This window comes from Amaranthus tricolor, chromosome 2 (genome assembly GCF_026212465.1).
Source record: "Amaranthus tricolor cultivar Red isolate AtriRed21 chromosome 2, ASM2621246v1, whole genome shotgun sequence".
NCBI classification, from domain to species: Eukaryota; Viridiplantae; Streptophyta; class Magnoliopsida; order Caryophyllales; family Amaranthaceae; genus Amaranthus; species Amaranthus tricolor.
In genome coordinates, this window is record NC_080048.1 from 34370774 (window position 1) to 34391046 (window position 20273).

The 20273-nt window shown below is 29.2% G+C and overlaps 1 protein-coding gene and 3 non-coding genes across 4 annotated transcripts; all 4 read left to right on the plus strand.

Moving 5' to 3' along the window:
- Positions 1-7593: 7593 nt before the first annotated feature.
- Positions 7594-7687, plus strand: LOC130807132 (small nucleolar RNA snoR27). Its single transcript, XR_009040502.1, has one exon. It is a non-coding gene; the product is annotated as a small nucleolar RNA snoR27 (small nucleolar RNA).
- A 37-nt stretch (positions 7688-7724) lies between these two features.
- On the plus strand, positions 7725-7813 carry LOC130807130 (small nucleolar RNA snoR26). The gene has a single exon (XR_009040500.1). It is a non-coding gene; the product is annotated as a small nucleolar RNA snoR26 (small nucleolar RNA).
- A 293-nt stretch (positions 7814-8106) lies between these two features.
- Positions 8107-8207, plus strand: LOC130807124 (small nucleolar RNA snoR97). Its single transcript, XR_009040495.1, has one exon. It is a non-coding gene; the product is annotated as a small nucleolar RNA snoR97 (small nucleolar RNA).
- Positions 8208-18847: 10640 nt separating this feature from the next.
- On the plus strand, positions 18848-20015 carry LOC130806436 (zinc finger BED domain-containing protein RICESLEEPER 3-like). Its single transcript, XM_057671514.1, has 2 exons — positions 18848-19670; positions 19842-20015. The coding sequence occupies exon 1, from the start codon at positions 18866-18868 to the stop codon at positions 19613-19615; it is 750 nt and encodes a 249-aa protein (XP_057527497.1). The 5' UTR covers positions 18848-18865; the 3' UTR covers positions 19616-19670; positions 19842-20015.
- Positions 20016-20273: the final 258 nt, after the last annotated feature.

Here is a 20273-nt window from a genome sequence, read left to right on the forward strand (position 1 = left end):
ACTCTGTGAGTCATCCTGTGACTCGTTTGGTAGTCGATCTACCGTCCGCGACATGTCCGGCAAGTGTAACACAATGGTATTGTGAACAATACGCGCTCAGCATTGGTGAGCCGTTTAATCATGCACACAACATTTGCTGTGGCATATGTACCCGCCATTTAGGCTAAAACATTTTTTTGTACATAATATATATCTTGTAATTTAATAGCATTTGAAAGTCAAAAATATGATAAATATCTATTATTTGCACATAGCAAAACATACTTTATTTGCGACTTAGCAAAATCAAATCATAATATTTCCCACATGGGTAAAACATGCTTAGCATAATCATATCATTAAACATAACCTTTGTATTATATTGGGGCATCACTAACATGTATGGAAATGCATCGTAACAAAAAGTGATTAAAGTTCAATACAATTTTTTTTTTAGGAAACCACTAAAATGTTTCGTTTCAATCTTTCTTAAAGTAAATATAACTTTAAAGGGTTTTGAAATTCATTCAAAACAACTAGAATATGATTCATAAGTCTATAAAATCTTTACGACAGAAGATTTCATAAAACACTATTTTCTTAAATACAAGATAGTTTTGCCGGTAATAAAATCGATAATTGATTTGCAAAGTACATATTAATTCTCCAACAAGGCCCAAATTAATCAAGTCATTATAATACCTTATTTAAAATGAATTTAAGGTTGTCCCATCAGATTATAATTGGTTATGCGAATTTATAACGATTTTACAATTATTTTCGACAATTTGGGTATTTACCGTTATTTAAATGGTGTCTTAAATCCGTAAAATTTTATAAACCATCTAATTTAAAATTATTTTAGACTATGAGGCAGTAGTTTATTAATATAATTATAAATTTTTGATATAGATTTATTTTTACCCAAATTTATTTAACAATATTACACTTTTTAATAAATAAACATTTTCTATTAATTTGATAAATTAGTAAATAATTAATAATTTATTTTGTAAAATTATACCAAAGTTCCAGAAGTCATATAACATGTTTATTAGGCCATTTACACTTATAAAAAATCATGTATGATGTTTTATTATTTTGTATAGATATTTTATCGATATATAGAATAAAATAGGTTTAAAATTATTTGAGTCCGAATAAAATATTATAAAAATTATATGATATTTCAGAAACTTTTTTAAGGGGTATAAAATTTTAAATAACCATTAAAAATCATTTGGGGTATTTTTAATAATTAATATTGTTATTTTACCGATAAACCGAATAAAATTTATTTAAGACCATATATAGTTACGAAAATCAATATAAATTTTTCAACATGTATCTACTGTTTATATAAGTGTCTCATAAAAGTTTCATGTCCAAAAGACGTTATTTAGTATTTATTTTATATTTTACCGTTTTCAAACTTACCGATTATTAATAACCGAGTAAAAATTATTAAGGTCCTTAAATGTCAACGAAACCTTCCCAAACTTTTACCAATTTTACCTACTGTCCATATGAGTATGTGATAAAAATTTCAAGTCCATATGTCTTTGTTTGGTAATTATTTTATATTTTACCATTTTATAATTTACCGTTAAACAATTTAACGATTATTCAAAAATCATAAAAAAATTCAAAACTAAATATATTCTGGCCAAATCTTGTTGGAGACATTATAATATATTTTTATTAATTATTTTTGATGATGAAGAGTTCATCTAATACCATGTTTTATAATAAGAGTATTTAACACCTTAAAATCCATTAAAATGTCAATTTAACGAATAATCTCAACAAAAAGTATCAAAGAAATTTTCTTAACATATAGCTACTGGAAATTTCTTTTAAAATGAATTTCAAATATTTTCAAATTCATATAATCATTTCCATCACAATAACTTTCACAAAGTAGTGTTAAACATGCCTTTAAACATACAATAATTTATAAAATCAACATGCATGATGCCCACAATAATAATACATGTAATAAATTATTCCATACTCAAATTCATCATTTTGACATCATTTATCAAGATTTAAGAACTTCTCTTTGGGAATTTATTTTTTTTTCTTTTAAAAAAAAGTTTATACACAAACTTTCCCAACTTGTTCTTAAATCCTTTAAAAATCACCCCATGTGACATACCTCGACTCCAAGCCTATATAATTATTCCGTAAGCTCCTACGCGTTTTTAGAAGTGGTTCTAACTTCAGTTCCTTGCCCTTCAAGCCTCAACTCCAACTCTTCAACTAAACATATTGCATTCATCCAAAAATCAATAATAATTTTGGATTTCTAACATGCACTTAACTTTTCCTAGTTAGAGTTGTTAAACTAATACTTGTGATGATTTTAACATATTTGGAGTATACTTATTATGTTGAGCAACATACTTAGTTAAGTCTCATAATTTTACTTGAATCCTTTAAGTAACAAAATTTATATGTTTGTAGAAATACATCTTCTTACTTTCTATTATGGCCTATTTTCATAGATTTATAAATGATGATTTTCTTAGTTTAGAGATAAAATACTCATGTTATAATGATCTTAGTTTATAGAAAGATTCATAAAAAAATATGTTTTACATGAACAAGTTTTAACAAAAACTAGTGGAATAAAGAAATGAACATAACTTACTCTATACTTGGTGGATTTCTTCAAGTTTGGTGTCTATGGAAAGCTCTTAAGATGAAGATTATTTTTATGGGAGATTTGAGTTTATAAACATAAATTTTCAGAAGTTTTAGATGGGTTTTTGAAGAAGATTTAATGAGAAAAGAAGGTGTTTTTGCTAGGAATTGTAAGATTGAACTTCAACTATGCTTATGGATGAAATAAGGAGTAAAATGAGGAGTGAAAGAAGGTTGATGGAGCTGAAAATATGGACAGCAAATATGTCTTAATTTATCATGTTTGCATGCTTGTTATGATGGTGTTTTTGGGTAAGAACAATAGGGGCTTTGGGTAGAGAGTTTGGTGGAGTGTGTAAGTGAGTTTTGGGGCTAAATGAGGGCTAGTATGGCAGCTAGGGGCTGCTGTTTTGGGGCTGATTTGGAGTGCTTTTTGTCCTCAATTTGGTCTATTATGGTATAAGAAAGGTTTATCTAAGATAGTTTAAAGTTTGGGTAAAAATTGTTGTACATGTAACAAGTTATGTAACTTGTACTTCATGTTTAAAAATCACTTGTATATGTAAGAAATATTTAATTTACTCCCATCATGGTTATATAATATACTTGGGTAATAATTAAAATTTTTTTTTTTTTCGAACTGTTATGGGTAGTTGCTCAACTTTAAGTTTTACCTCCAAAGTTTACGTTACTTGTTACGATTCATAATCACGTTACGAATTAACAAGTTTCTAATCATTGTAGAGATTTTTCAAACTACTACCATCACTAATTAAATTATAATTAGTAACGAACAAATATATAAGAAAAATTAGGCGCTAAAAACGACTAATAAAATCTTCTAATAATACGACTGTTTCAATATATATGTATATATATATATATATATATGTATATATATATATATATATATATATATATATATATATATATATATATATATGTATATATATATATATATATGTATATATATATATATATGTATATATATATATATATGTATATATATATATATATGTATATATATATATATATATATATATATATATATATATATATATATATATATATATATATATATATATATATATATATATATATATATATATATATATACACTTCATATGAAATCATCTAATTTATACGTCTATTTGAAAAAACTACTTTATGTGTTTTTTTTGAAAAAAATTACCTAATGTGATATATTTCTCTGCAAATGATTACCACTTAACGGAAAACGTTAATTGATTTTTAAGTTTGAGGGTTTGACCAATTTGAGGGGTAAACTTTTCTATGCGGCAGTACGTATCGCATTTTAAAATAAGTACTTGTTTCGACCGGATTTTCGAAAGAGTTATCACATAAGGATAATCGTGACGTCCGTTTTTTGAAAAAAATCATTATGATGGGTAAAAATGACGTTAAATATATTTTCGGTTTACGTATCGGAAAATAGGCGAATAAGTACTTGTTTCAACCGGATTTTCAAAAGAGTTATCCCATAAGAATAATTGTGACGTCCGTTTTTTGAAAAAAATATCATGATAATGGGACAAACTTACAAAAATCAAGATGATGATAAGAAATGTGTGTTTAAATGTTTGATTAGTTTATCAAGCAACCATATCATGCATTCCGAATCATATCTGAAATTCGTAAAAATAAACTACAGAATTTAAGCAGTAATCAGCTATCCACCGCACAAGTCCTATCTCATTAGATACGGCCAAGGGAGTATTTGGGGAGTATTTGGGAACCCTAAACCACGATCCAAAATAAAAATCGAGTGTATGGACGCAATACAACATAATTACTTTTATTGTGATATATTTAGTGATATTTAATTTAAATGTGGCTATTTTAAACTTTTAATGGTGTATATAGTAGATTTTATGATATTTATTAGAGCATTTAGCAGCATAATAAAAAATCATACTAAAGCTTTTCGCAACATAAGATCTAGTGACATTTTTTATAAAGGCCAGAGTAGACTATAGTAATAATTGCATATGTCACTAAAGGTCAAATAAAGTGTCACTAAATCACATTATTGTAGAATTGAATATAAAAACAAAAAATTATTATACTAAAAATATAAATCATCAACACTTAATTTACTCATTGATAGAATAGTTTATGTTAGTGAAAAGTGTGCCTAAGTTAAGTTACCTCAAGGGAGTTACCAATCCCAAAGATAGACTATGATCACACTTACTTAAGGATAGACAAGCTCTATAAGGTCATGTGTTAGGTAGTCTGTTAATGCCTTGATTGAGTTGATACTACGCGTGTTTTACAAGAGTTTATGTTTTGAGAACAGGAGTGTGGAAACTTGTATTCTATCCAAGAACACATGATTTGGGTTGAAAAGGACAAAATGAGATTAAGAAGTATAGGTGGACGATAAACAGTTACTATTTATGCTTGTGTCTTATGGAATCATCTTATGTTGTTGTATAACATGATGTTATGAAATGACACTAATGGGTTGGCCCAAACTCAAAATTTTTTTTAAAAAATATCAATTTCAACAACGACCTCATTCTGAGTATTCTAACGTTAAAAATATCAATTTCAACTTAAACTATCTAACCTTAAATGGTCAATTATGATTTTTTTATAGTGATCAATTTCGACCTTGAAGTGATCAATTAAAACGTTAAAGTAATCAATTATAACATTAGAGCGGACAACTTTAACTTGATAACTTACAAGTTTAAAAATGATCAATTACAATCTTAAAGTAATCAATTTAAAGCTTATAGTGCTAAATTATAAGTCATATATATATTATACGATAGAAACATGTGCAATGCACGAATTTTAAAATACGTTAATATTTTAATAAAATTTTAGACTAATAAAAAATATTAAATTTTAGACTATTTATATTGTAAATTTTGTCATTAAAGTGTAGTACATTTTTAAAAAGGAATAATTGCATTACCGAAAATCAGACAATGTTTTAAGTTTATTGATTTTTATTGCACTAATTTATTTGTTGCCAAATTGCATACAGACTTAATACAATTGATACTTTTTTGCATTAATTTATTTGTTGCCAAATTGCCATTCAGTTCAACATTCTTGACATTTTTCCTAAAATTCAAAACTGTAATTATGGTAGTCTATCAATGTAAATAATTGATTTTAGTGATCTACTATATAAATTTTATGTCATTTCAGTTTTAAAGAACAATTGCTAAAAAAAGACAATTATGTACTTCCGGTAATTTTCTAAATTACAGTATAATTGGAATATATGTAATTTATTATGCAGTATAATTATCTACATAGTACATCATACATTAATACATCATGTATATTACATTGTAATTCCGATAATTTATTAGACAAAATACCATAACAGAAAGGAGAGAGAGGCTACCAACCTCGACATTACCCAACGGTTCTTGATGGCTTTGTATATTGATCACAAAATAGCCAAGTCAATTATATAACAAAGTATTTTGTGTAAGAAGAAGAACAATGTGTGGAATAGAATTGAGTAACAAATCTCTAAATATAGAGTTTCTTCAATATCTATATAGACTATTATTTTTTTTGTTTTCTTTTATTTTGTAGTTAGTTCTACTTATTTATTTTATTTATAGGCTTTTATTTTATCTTTCTTGTATAATTACGTCTCTTTATCTTTCTCGAGCCGGGGAACTCTTTTGGTTGCACTCTCCTGTATGGGTATGAGTTGCCGTCGTCCTTCCCTCCCCAGACCCTGTCCATAGTTTTTCTATGAGCGGGATACACCGGGTAGGTTGATGACGATGATTAGAGACTATCTTGTAACAAGACGATTTCAAAACTAGTAGCTCAATTATTTATAAATTCTCATAAGAGATAGTCCTATAGTGATCACTTATAATTTTTAAGTGATCACTTTTTATAGTGTTAAAGTGATTATTTACAATCTTAAAATAATCAATTACAATCATAAGTGATCAATTAAAAAACTGAGTTAATTATATGAGTCCATCTCATGGTGAGATGGTCTCATATACAAGTCGAGCTGATAATTCATCATCATCATTATTTTTGTACACAGTGCATGTCACTTATAGAAACTATCATCAGGTTCTAGGGAGGGATGAAAAAAGACAATTTATATCCATAAAGGATGATGCTACCAGAGAGTCCTTCGACTCGAAAAAGAAGTTTATATAGAGAGATTTCTATAACGAGAGAGAATGAGTGAAGTTGAACCCACAAGGCTTCATTTAACAACAAAAGCTCGACCATTTTCATATAAAATAATAATAAAAATAGATAAATGGTAAGTCCATCTCATACAAGAATTTATGATAAATAAATGACTATATGAGTTCTCATGTAAATAGACAAAAAATAAGACACAAATTCTTTTATGTGACGGTCTCATATAAGACGGTCTTATATAAGACGGGCTGATAATAAGAACTTAAATAGGTAAGGAGATATTAGATCGCGCATTGGCCCATTTAGTAATGTGAATATCTTTAACAGCGATAACCCTAACCCGTTGGCCCATTTAGTAATGTGAATACCCGTTGGCCCATTTAGCAAGAGCCGCCATTGGTTTGTTTGTCATACGCTCATAAATACATAGAACTACTCCTTCCTACCTCTCTTCTCTTCTCGGCTCTCTTCGCCTCTTCTCCATTGGAATTCTTATAAAATTATCAATTTCAGTATTCAAAAGACTTCCTTCTCCACGAATCTCGTTTCCGTCGTACCGATTTCTGCCTATTTGGTGTTAGTTTTATCTTTCGTCTTTTGATTCGAAAATTTTGGATTATTTTTAATTTATACATGAATTTGTCTGCTTTTTGAACAATTTCGTTTGTGTACTTCGATTAAAATGGCAGTAGAAGTACCATATGACAATCTATTCAAATACTTCAATTGTATTTTGCTTAAATTTTAGGAGATTTAAACTTGAGAGTTGCTTACTTTTAAATCTGTGCTGGGTAAAAAACTGGATACATGATGTGTTATTAAACTGCGTTATCTATCTGCAACTTCCTTTTATTTGGAATTGAAGAAAATTCAGATTTCGCTGATATCCTGTTTTGATTTTATTTGAATTTTTTGCCTTTTTTAAAATTGGAGCATCAATGATGAGTAAACCTTGTTGTCCTTGCACATTGATTCGTAAATGATGAAAATTAATAGGTGAAATTAAATCCGAGATGCCGAATTATGCATAGTTTTGTACTATTATTGTATCATAGTCTTCTCTTATAGCACAAATTTTTAGGGTTTTAAAGATAGTTTCATCTCCTGTCATAGTTTTTATTCATAATTAGGGATCAATGATAATATAATCCAAAATCAATGAGGTGTAGTGGAGCTGAGAGCCTGAGACCCTATTTAATAGGGAGAACTCCTCAGTGAAGCTACATTCATATGATATTACTGGATTCAACTGAGGTTTCACAATGAATAATTTAATATGTTGTTTATTGAGTTTCACATCTTATTATCCTTGTGAAATTGTGGATATATAGTCTGAAAAACTCATAAAGTGAGTGTAGTCATCAGCTTCTTCCCTTGTTTTTTTAGGGACTGGAGTTAACAGCACAACATTTATACATAAACAGATTTGTATTTACATTTTCGGTCCGTTTGGTAGCTTGTATTAAACGGTTTGGTAACTTGTATTAAATGGTGATAATAGGAATGAAAATTAGTGTTGTAATTTGTCCAATTTAATTATCTTATTTTCTTCATAAGTTTTATTCCATACAACTATTGGTAGATGTAATATTAGTGGTAATAAAAGTTTGTAAAAAATTTTTTTTTTATCAAAGTTTTATCATTACGGAAATGACATGGAACTTTGATGAAATTTTACATTGTAAATAATTCTCATTGCCACCATTTAGTATCACTAGTCAAACGGGCCAGTTTAATGGGTTGTGAGCATTACTTAGTAATCTGGCATTGCAGCTAACAACTTAGCATACTTGTTATTGTTTCATACAGTATTCTTCAAGTTTCATCTGTTTTTGGTTGGGAATTATAAGCAGGGGTTTTCTTGTACAACTAGTAGGTAGAAAAGGGCAGGTAGGAAGATTGATCTTTGAAGATTATCTTTATATTTTGTTGGGAATTTTGTTTGAAGATAAGATTGTGCAAGCAAGTAGATTGGATTGACACTAATTTGACATACAAATGTAAAAGAATGATATATTCCTGAGCTGGGTGTGACAACTTTAGATAAGGTCAGCTCAATTACATTGTTGTGCTCCATTACTAATAATAAACTCAACCCTTTTATATATAGTACAAAGACAGGCAAATAAACTTATCTATGACAAGCAAATGGGCATGTCTTTTAAGGGCAATAAACGAACATGTCTCTGCTCGCCAACCACTCATGAGGGCTCTTTCCGGTGCAGCATCCATCGCGCTCGACACAAGTTCCGGTCGATATCTTCAACAACAAAGGCTAGCATTAGGAAACTTGATCCCAACAATACATCAAAGGCTAGCTTGCTTAAAGCCTTTTTGTTTGAGATTATAAATCCATCAAGGCATGATCTTCATAGGCAAAGTCAATTCAGACCTAGACCTACCAGGTTTCATAATTCGGACCTTCAATGTAAATAACTTGCGTTTTAAGTGAAGTGAGTCTTTAATTTGTGAGCTACTTTTGTAAAAGATCATCTATCAATAGACGACTTTAAAATAAAGAGCTTATATACTAATAATTATATTAGTTGAACTATTATAAGAAAGGTCCCACGACGAGACCGTCTCACATAAAAAATTGTGTTAATTTATTTAAATTCAATGGAATGTGGAATTCTTAGATTAATACTATTGTGTTTTATTTTTTTCCTACCTAGGTTTTATTATTCTGTCTTTGTTTTGTATAAAAAATAATCATTTTGTTACAAAAGCTTATGTGGTTAAGTAATTGTATTAGATAAAAGTAAGATTATAATTTATACCTTTATTTTGAAAGGTAAGAGTAAGACCTTACATTTATGTTAGAGGAGGTAAAATTTGATGTTAGTCCCACAGAAGTTCGGACCCATTCATATTCATATAATGAAAAAATTAAAGAAAAAAGAAAATGTAAAGAGTCTGATACTATACTAAAATTTCAACTTAATTAATGCTAAGTTTAAAATTGTAAATTGAAGTCTTATGATATATTATATAATCTAATAAAGTTATTTCTTATAAAATGTCAATATAAAAATTTATTAGAGAAATTATAAATAATAATCTAATTTTTGTTCGATTTGCTTACAATAAATTTACTTATTGTTTATGTTTAAATGTATGCACTTATTGGATATTATTGTTGAATAAATATTCACCTATTGTTTATTCATGATTGTTTAGCTTTACAAATTAGAACATTTGAAGAAGATTATAAAAAAAAACGTGAGTTTATTTTTAGATTATAGTGGGTTTATTTAAAAATAAACAATTGATTTGATTTTAATGGATCAAGTTTATGTTGATTTATTATTGATAATTTTGTCAAAATTATATCATATGAAATTCACGAAATAACACATTTAAAAAAATGTATATATTCTTTTAATTTGCTATATTTTTAACAGGTTTCTCATTAGATTTATAACATTTCTATTTTTAAGAATATAATTGATCTATATATTCTCTTTTAGTTTCATTCACACATATAATTTCTATTTTTGCTTATAGTCGATCTCCTGAAAGACTCGGGCACAACACAAAGATAATAATGGCTGACCAAATTAGAGATGATCTCTCAAAGAAACCGACTCTCACAAGAATCTGTGTTTACGGCTTATTTTTCTCATTCGCTTGTTTTTGATTTGACCAAAACATACTGAAACAAAAGTGTTTAGGACTCTATTAAGTGAAGAATAATATGAAAAACAAAAGTAAAACAGAGCAAGAAGCAATAGAGGCACAAGCAACAATTGAATGAGATAACTTAGATACCTAGCTACCCCCTTAACAAGTGTTTATTTTCATTAATAGACGATTCAACAATATATCAATAAATAAATCTAACACACTTGAGAACAAATTCTCCAAATAAAAATCCTACATTAGAATAGAAATCACCCTTAATATTAATATAATGAAGAAAAATACTCTTTTGGTATTAATTAACCCTAGCCTCCTCTTTACATATTAGCCTTTTAATTTTTGGATTTGATGTATTAGAAGGATGATGTTGTTCTACATTAATTTTTGCTTGGGGATTAGATAAATATATAAGTAGATGTAAAAGATATATAAATGTGATAAAAAAAATAACATGTTTAGGAATGAGTTTAAAAAATAGAAAAAGTCCAAGAAAAAATAAATAAAAGTAAGAGTTTAAATTCATATGATCGGATGGAGGGAATTTAAACCCATTTGTACTTTTGAAGATTTTTTTCTTTCTGATACTTGATTTATTAATAATTTAATTTATTTTTAGTTTTGTTTAATTTAGATTTTTAATGAATTTGTTCACATATAATTTTATGAATTATAACTATAATCTATCATTTTCAGTTTAATAAGATTATAATTTATAAGCTCTTCTAATTTCATTTATTTATTTAAGACAGCATACCTTCAATCACTTGTATGTATGAATAACCGTATTACATTGTTATTTATATGTTATATGTGCAGAATTCCAATCATGATTTACGATTTCACAATTTAAAAGCATTCGAACGATTCGAATCGTAGGTAGGATCTTTATGTTGGTAGAATTGCATGATCTTACTTAGCTCAGGAACATGATTCTACGTTCCTATATATGTTCCAACTATTTGACACTACAAAGGTAGTTTCAATCGTAGAATTTTTTAATATAATTCAGAGTTCACTTATGTAAATATATCAATACGACTATAAAAGTCAAGTTTTTCTTGATTTGCAGTTTAAAAATGATTATAAAAATTATTAATTTTCAAAACTTAATATTAGATGAAGTCAAATAAATTTTTATTTACACCTTAAACTTAATAAAAACAAATATAATTGATAATTTGTTATCCAAAGCATATTAATGCGTATCTGTAGGATTACACGATCCTACGATCTAATTCTATCAATTTCGATCACACCCCTTTAACAATCTTATGTAGAATCCTGATTCAAACAAACTTGTGTGCAAATAACTATATCTTCTGAGAATTGGATTATGTTTTAATTGAAACAAGTATTATTTTTCCAAGCTAAGTCCTAAATTCGATTCTTACATAATTATCTCAATCAAACTACCATGTATTCTAAAAAACAACTAAATCTTTTAATAATATATAGTCAAAACAGGCTCAAAGGAATTACTGCCACATATAAAATGAGGAGTTATTTACCTCTAATTTTAAAAACTCAAAAAAAGTCCAATGAAGTAAGCATACCTTTTAATTTATTTTTAGCCAACACGCAATATGTGAAATTATTGGAGAATAATTGAAAGAAAAATTTATTCATAGCAAATCAACAATAAAATAAATTATAGAGATATTTTTTTCATCTATTTTTTTGACAGATTTATATCTAGAAGTGTTCAAAATAAACTCGACGACCAAATATTCATCCGAATTTGTAATCGAACCCGACTTTGAGTCTATCACCCGATGTCAAAATAAATTGAAATCACATAAAAGTCAATATGTACAAAAGACTTTATTTTAAACCGACCTAAACTATTTAATTCAAAATCGACCTGTTAGTCCAAATCAACCTTTCTATTTATATCAAGGTAACCTTCTAAATCTAATTATGATATGCACAAAACCCAATTGGCCTCAAAATAGATACCCCAACTTGCACGCATATGATCATCATCATCAGCATATCCATTGTATTTTATTTATAGACAACTATAATTAATCTGTGTTTATAAGAAAAGATAAACGGCAGTTCATATCCATATAGGACAGTGCGAATAATTAATATAATTGATCAATTAATAAAATTGTTGATAAATAAATTAGTTGAATTTCGCTATTTATTTATTTATTGATGTTTATTGGTGTTTACCCACCAGCTGTATAAAGCAATTTCCAATCGTGAATGGCTGTTTTTTTATTAATGGTGATGTTGACTTTAGTGGTGTGGAGTACATGCCTACATGCCTACATATCATAAATATGAGTGCCTCAACAAAATTTGGCCAAACCATTTATATTTTCCACTACTTCAACAACTACAATAAGAATTAATTTTAAAAAAAAAATTTCTATAAACGTATTTGTCTTAAATGTTTCTTTGTATTCTATTTAAAAAAATAACATGTTTGGGAATGAGTTTAAAAAATAGAAAAAGTCCAAGAAAAAATAAATAAAAGTAAGAGTTTAAATTCATATGATCGGATGGAGGGAATTTGAACCCATTTGTACTTTTGAAGATTTTTTTCTTTCTGATACTTGATTTATTAATAATTTAATTTATTTTTAGTTTTGTTTAATTTAGATTTTTAATGAATTTGTTCACATATAATTTTATGAATTTTAACTATAATCTATCATTTTTAGTTTAATAAGATTATAATTTATAAGCTCTTCTAATTTCATTTATTTATTTAAGACAGCATACCTTCAGTCACTTGTATGTATGAATAACCGTATTACATTGTTATTTATATGTTATATGTGCATAGTTTTAGAATTCCAATCATGATTTACGATTTCACGATTTAAAAGCAGTCGAATGATCCGAATCATAGGTAGGATCTTTATGTTGGTAGAATTGTGTGATCTTACTTAGCTCAGGAACATGATTCTACGTTCCTATATATGTTCCAACTATTTGACACTACAAAGGTAGTTTCAATCGTAGAATTTTTTAATATAATTCAGAGTTCACTTATGTAAATATATCAATACAACTATAAAAGTCAAGTTTTTCTTGATTTGCAGTTTAAAAATGATTATAAAAATTGTTAATTTTCAAAACTTAATATTAGATGAAGTCAAATAAGTTTTTATTTACACCTTAAACTTAATAAAAACAAATATAATTGATAATTTGTTATCCAAAGCATATTAATGCGTATCTGTAGGATTACATGATCCTACGATCTAATTCTATCAATTTCGATCACACCCCTTTAACAATCTTATGTAGAATCCCGATTCAAACAAACTTGTGTGCAAATAACTATATCTTCTGAGAATTGGATTATGTTTTGATTGAAACAAGTATTATTTTCCCAAGCTAAGTCCTAAAGTCGATTCTTACATAATTCTCTTCTTCAAATTACCATGTATTCTAAAAAACAACTAAATCTTTTAATAATATAAAGTCAAAACAGGCTCAAAGGTGTTACTGCCACATATAAAGTGAGGAGTTATTACCTCTAATTTTGATATTATATTATATTATATTTATATATATTTTATATTTGTTGTAATATTAAGATAAAAATATATACACGTAAAAGAAATAATTATTAATGAACAAAATAAAACAAACAAATATCTATTAACCTAAAATCCAAAATAAATACGTTTTTTCCACTAGTGGTAACACCCGAATTTTCCCCCATCCTTTATGATTTTAGTTTCGTTTATGGGATTGAAAATTCAGGGGTGTTACACCTCCTTTATAATATCTAACGATCAATATGATCTTCTTGCTTTCAACTTTATGATCATCTTAAACCTTTTGCTCCTCTCATTAAATGTACGTTTTTATTTGCTTAAAATGTTGTCCATTTTATCTATTTTTTAAAAATTTTGTCCCTTTTTCTTAAAATTTTGTCCATTTGATACGTTTTTCTATAAATTTTATTTTTCATTTCAATAATCATTTATTTTAGACATAATTAGAATTGTGATTCAAAGTTAGATTGCGAGACAAAGTTAACCAACCACTGTGAGAGTAAAACAACAATATTTAAGAAACTACATAGCATGCATAAATAAAACCCATCACATAGTGGCACTGTTTTTTAGCGGAATATTGGGTTGATGATGATAATGATAATTGGCTAATTTAATTACTATGACGCATTGCATGTAACAATTTAAGTTGGGCTGAAGAGTATTTTATATTTTTTGGTCACGAATTCTTGTATGAGACGGTCTCACCATGAGACATGCCTCATACTTGGGTTATATATATATATATATATATATATATATATATATATATATATATATATATATATATATATATATATATATATATATATATATTATATTTATATATATTTTATATTTGTTGTAATATTAAGATAAAAATATATACACGTAAAAGAAATAATTATTAATGAACAAAATAAAACAAACAAATATCTATTAACCTAAAATCCAAAATAAATAAGTTTTAATTTCATGTGTCATTAGAATTTTTATATTTTTTTAATATTTAATCCAAAATCGAATATATTAATTTTTTGGGCCCTTAAAATAATAGTCGTAATAATTCGCTCATGACATAGAGCCGACTCTGTCTGTTGTCTATACATGCATTGTTAAGAATAAAAAACTAAATAAAAAGAAAATCATGTGTTTTATAAGACAATTTTCTAATAAAATACAGTAAAAAAATTTTAGCAATCAAGATAATTTCAACAATATGTACGATATGCTAAATTTTGGATCGGCTAAGGTCCCCACATGTATCTGATACTGTACGCCCTCTGCCCTATCTATGGAGATAATTAATAAGAACTTCATCTTGTGTGGTGGATAGCTGTACTTACAATAGCAGGATATATAATAATAACGATACTCTAATCTCCTCGTCGCTAAGAGATTGCTATACTATAATGTAGGTTGAACTTTAACCATAAAGCTTAAATTTTTTGTTGCTTGATCTGATACTGTTGAACATTTAGTATATATTAAATCTTAAGTAAATATCACTAAGTAATATAAATAGTAGTAGGACAAAATGTATTAAAAAACACAAGGTCCAAAAGGAGTCCAAAAGGGATTCAAAGGATAGAACAAAAGGCAAATTGGAAAACCGAGTCAGCAAGAAAAGCCGACTTGGCTTTAGGTACTAGAAAATGATTTTGTCCAGCATGAAAAATCGACTCGACTTTTTTGGGAATGGACCTTAAGCCGACTCGACTTTAGGCTCTAATCAGATCGTTGTGACGTTACGTTTTCTTTGAATAAAGTGCATTTAATTCCTTTTCTTGTTATTGGTTAACATTGGGTGACAACTACAATGTAGTACCATGTGTTTATTTACATTAGATTTCTAAGAAATATGCTACTGCAATTGCCTTCTATTTCACAATTGCATTTAAATAACAAAAGAATAGTTAAACAAGAAAACCTGATCATTACTTTATTTTAACATGAATTCGACTTGACCATCGAATTGACAACGTCGCAACATCATTCTCGACAACATAGTTTCCCAACCATTAGTCTTTCAACAAGCCAATAACCCATCAACAACGGATGTCTATCATCTATCATTCCCTCAACACAAAAGTATATAAAATATCATCACATGAAAACATAAGTGTATAAAACCTTCAATACGTTTTCATGTCTTAATTTGATTCTCCTACTACTTCTTATACATCTTCAACATTTGCATTTTTCACATCTTTGCAATACAATGACAATCTAATATTTACATTTGTATTATTGTTAACAAAAGTATTTAATATAACATCGAATTTAATAGTGTAACTTGAGGGGCCGCATGCGTAGTAAAGAAAAATATTACATTTTATAATTAAGTAAATGTGTTAGGCATGCATACTTAATTAGATGTTAGATTTAAAATAAAATATAATCATCATTATAATAGTCTTCAACTACTACAATTTAGACATCATCAGCTTCTTTGACTTTAGCGATTATAAGCTCCACATCAACATCTTCATCATCGTCTTAATCAACAATATTGAGGTTCTTCACCTATTGAAGTACCTAGGCATGGCCACGGGGCGGGTTACCCGGAACCGAACCGGTCCCGAACCGCTTGCCGCTTGGAACCGGATCCGGAACCGGAACCGTTTGCGACAGGTTCCGAACCGCGAAACCGTGAAACCGCCGGGAAAAAAGTTGCCGGAACCGTGAAATCGCCGGAAAAACCGTCGTGAACCGGGTAAAAAACCCGCGGGTTGGAACCGGAACCGGTCCGGTTGAACCGGCCCACCGGTTCCATGGAACCGGTTCGCCAAAATGTGACCGTTACGTTACCGTTAGCTAGCCGTTGCCTTCTCCTCTATATATACTCATCACTTTCAATCATTTTCATTCACAACTCATCTCTTCTCCTACTCTCTCTACTTACTCTCTCTACTTAATTCTTTAATTACGCAATTATTCTCTTAATTACATAATTATTCTTTTAATTATTTCTTAATTTAGTTAGTTACATAATTAATTATTTATTTATTTCTTAATTCTATATTTCTATTATTACTTCAATATTATCAATCATGTCTTCATTTTTGAAAAAAGCCACAAAAAAAGTTACTAAAGTGGCAAAATCATTGGGAGGTTCCAGTTCCTCCAAAAGAAAGGCCACTTCTACTCCGTCGGTATCAACAACACCTTCCATTAGTAATTATAATTATGAACCAAATTATCCAGAAGGGTACGACCCAAAATTACATAATTATGTAGAAGAAGTGGAAAGAGAAATACAAATTGATGAAGAAGAGGAACCAACGACCCCAATTGGGATACATATATCTCGACAGTCATCAACAAGATCACATGAAGAACAAGGAGAACAACAACAACAAAGACAAGCTCGTGGTAAACGAGTCAATTTCCAAACTATCGGTTAGTTTTATAATTTTATTCTTCAAATTAATTAAACTTTAAATTATTTATTTATTTAATTATAGTTTTATAAGTTTAAATTATTTATTTAGATGAAGACGAACCAGTAAGACAACCTTTTCTGGCAATGGCATCTCCTAGTGGTAGAGCTGTTTCACATGTGTGGTCGTATTTCACAAAAGAACCAACCGAGAATCCAGATATTTTCTTATGCACTTGTCAAATTTGTGAAAGTCAAGGAGTAAAGCCCTTAGTTTCATACAGTTTCACCAGAGGTAAATACTTTTTAAGTTTTTTATACATACATAATACATTATATATTCATACATTATATATTCATATTTTATAAACATTTATTTATTGTGTTTTGTGAATACGTGTTAGGTGGTGGTACGGGATCTTTTAACAAACATTTGGCAAAGAAGCATGGAATCACAAAAGAAACTCATGCAGCAAGCGGGAGCGAGACCACAAGCGGAAGCCGACAGACACAATGGGACATTCCCAGCACAGGTATGCCTTTTAGATACAATCGTAATGACATGATTGATGAATTTTCTAGGTATGTAATTTGTGATGAATTGCCTTTTAACCACGGTGAAAGTAGGGTATACGAGCGTCTCACTAGAAAAACTTTGCAACCACAATATAGAGCAATCCCTAGGAGCACTCTTAAAAGACGCACAATTAAATTATACGAATTAATGCGCTATGAATTAGTTGAAATGTTTAAATCGTTTAATGGTAGGGTTAGCATAACAACTGACATTTGGTCTGCTCCCCCACATTTAGAACCTTATATGTGTGTAACAGCACACTGGATAGATCGAAATTGGATTATTCAAAAAAGAATAATTGCTTTTGAGACAATGCCAGAAAGACATACCGGTGAAAATATAAAATATAGATTAGTAGAGATATGTAGAGAATGAAACTTATTAGATAAAATATTTTGTTGTTCAACTGATAATGCAACCGCGAACATTAAATGTATAGAACTTTTGTTTAACGAACCTGCTTTTAGTTTAATCCTTGGGGGTAGCTTATTACACATACGTTGTTGTGCGCATATAATTAACTTATCTTGCCAAGCAGGCATAAAACAATTAAGTGATTTATTAGAACCAATTAGGGATATAGTGAAATGGGTTAGGATCGGAAAGATAAAAAGACGATATAAACAATTATGTGACCAATACCAACTTAAAAAAGTGTATTGGTCATTAGATACTTCTACACGTTGGGGCTCAACCAACGATTTATTAAGAAAGGCGATTGCTTATCGCCCAGTAATAACACAACTATATAGTGAGTGTACAGATAGTTTCATAGCTGATGACACTTGATAATTAGCTATAGGTGTACATAACATATTAGAAGCGTATGACCACGCGACTAAGATTTTTTCTTATGTTTATGAACCGAACGTTCACTTAGTAATAAGTAAATATATTACTATTTTTTATCATCTCCTGAAATATACACATGAAGATACTAACCCAAAATTGAGGCTTATTCTTGCAGATATGATGGAAAAATGGCAAGCATATTTTACCGATTTTCCTTATATTTATGGAATCGCAACCATTTTGGACCCACGTTTTAAAACTGAGGTCCTTACTAAAGTAATAGGATTTTATTACCAATCGTTAGATCGCCCGTCTACTGATGTACATAATTATGTAGGAACATGTAAAAAATATTTAGCAGAACTCTATGATTTTTACGCTAGTGTATATAACCCGAAACGCGATATGTCTAGGCGTGCTAGCGTTTCGGCACGTCCCTCTTACTATAATTCGGTAATAGCTAACATAATGACTCAAGATGATAGTTTTGTAGGATCATCTTCTTCTTCCTCGACCTCATATTTAGAACTAGATAGTTATCTTAAACACCACTTTGAAATAGACCAAATTATCTATAATATTTTGGAGTGGTGGAAAGAAACATCTGTTAAATTTCCCATTTTATCGAGAATTGCAAAGGATATCCTTGCAATTCCCGCGTCAACAATTGCGTTGGAGTCTGCTTTTAGTGCAGGTAGAAGAGTTTTGGACGAAAAGCGATCTCGTCTTGCTCCACATAGTATTCAAATATGTGTTTGCAAGAAAGATTGGGATCAAGCGGAGATTCGAACACAAGGACTAAGGAATGATGATGATCAAGACGACGATGATGATCCATGGATGATGATGGATACATCTGCATCATCGTCAGGAGGAGAGTCAGCGGAAGCATCTAATCAACCACATGATGATGACGAAGACGAATAGGATCAATCCGACAAGCGACAACGATAAATCAACATTCAACAACTATAAATAAAAGGTATGACAAAGAACTACGTGGGCTTTGATTCCTTCGGGATACGTAGGCAGCTTAGTATTCATTTGGGTACTAGGTTCAAGTCCATTTTCTCCCTCTTTTTTTATTAATCATCTTTATCGACATTATCATTGATTCGTTTCTTATTAATTTATTTTTTTCCATTCTTTTTAGTAAATATTTCAATAACGATGACAACTTGACATGCAATGAATTTCGCTAATAATCAAGTAATCATCAAAGGTACGTCCGCGATATTATAGTATTTTTTTATTATATAAATATTTAAAGAAAAAATAAAAATGGAACCGATGGTCCGACCCGCCCGTCCCGTGAGTTGGAACCGCCGGAACCACCTCATGAACCGCCAAGGAACCGTTTGGAACCACCCGGAACCGGAACCGGAACCGGAACCGTTCACGACAGGTTCCAAATGGAACCGGAACCGGATGGAACCGGAACGGAACCGGACCAACCCGGACCGTGGCCATGCCTAGAAGTACCCTTGGTGAATCTTAAGAGTGATTCATTGGATACATCTTCATCCTAAAGGCACTTTTCATTGAATCCTTTTGTGTTGCAATGTTGAATTTGTTTGGTTATACC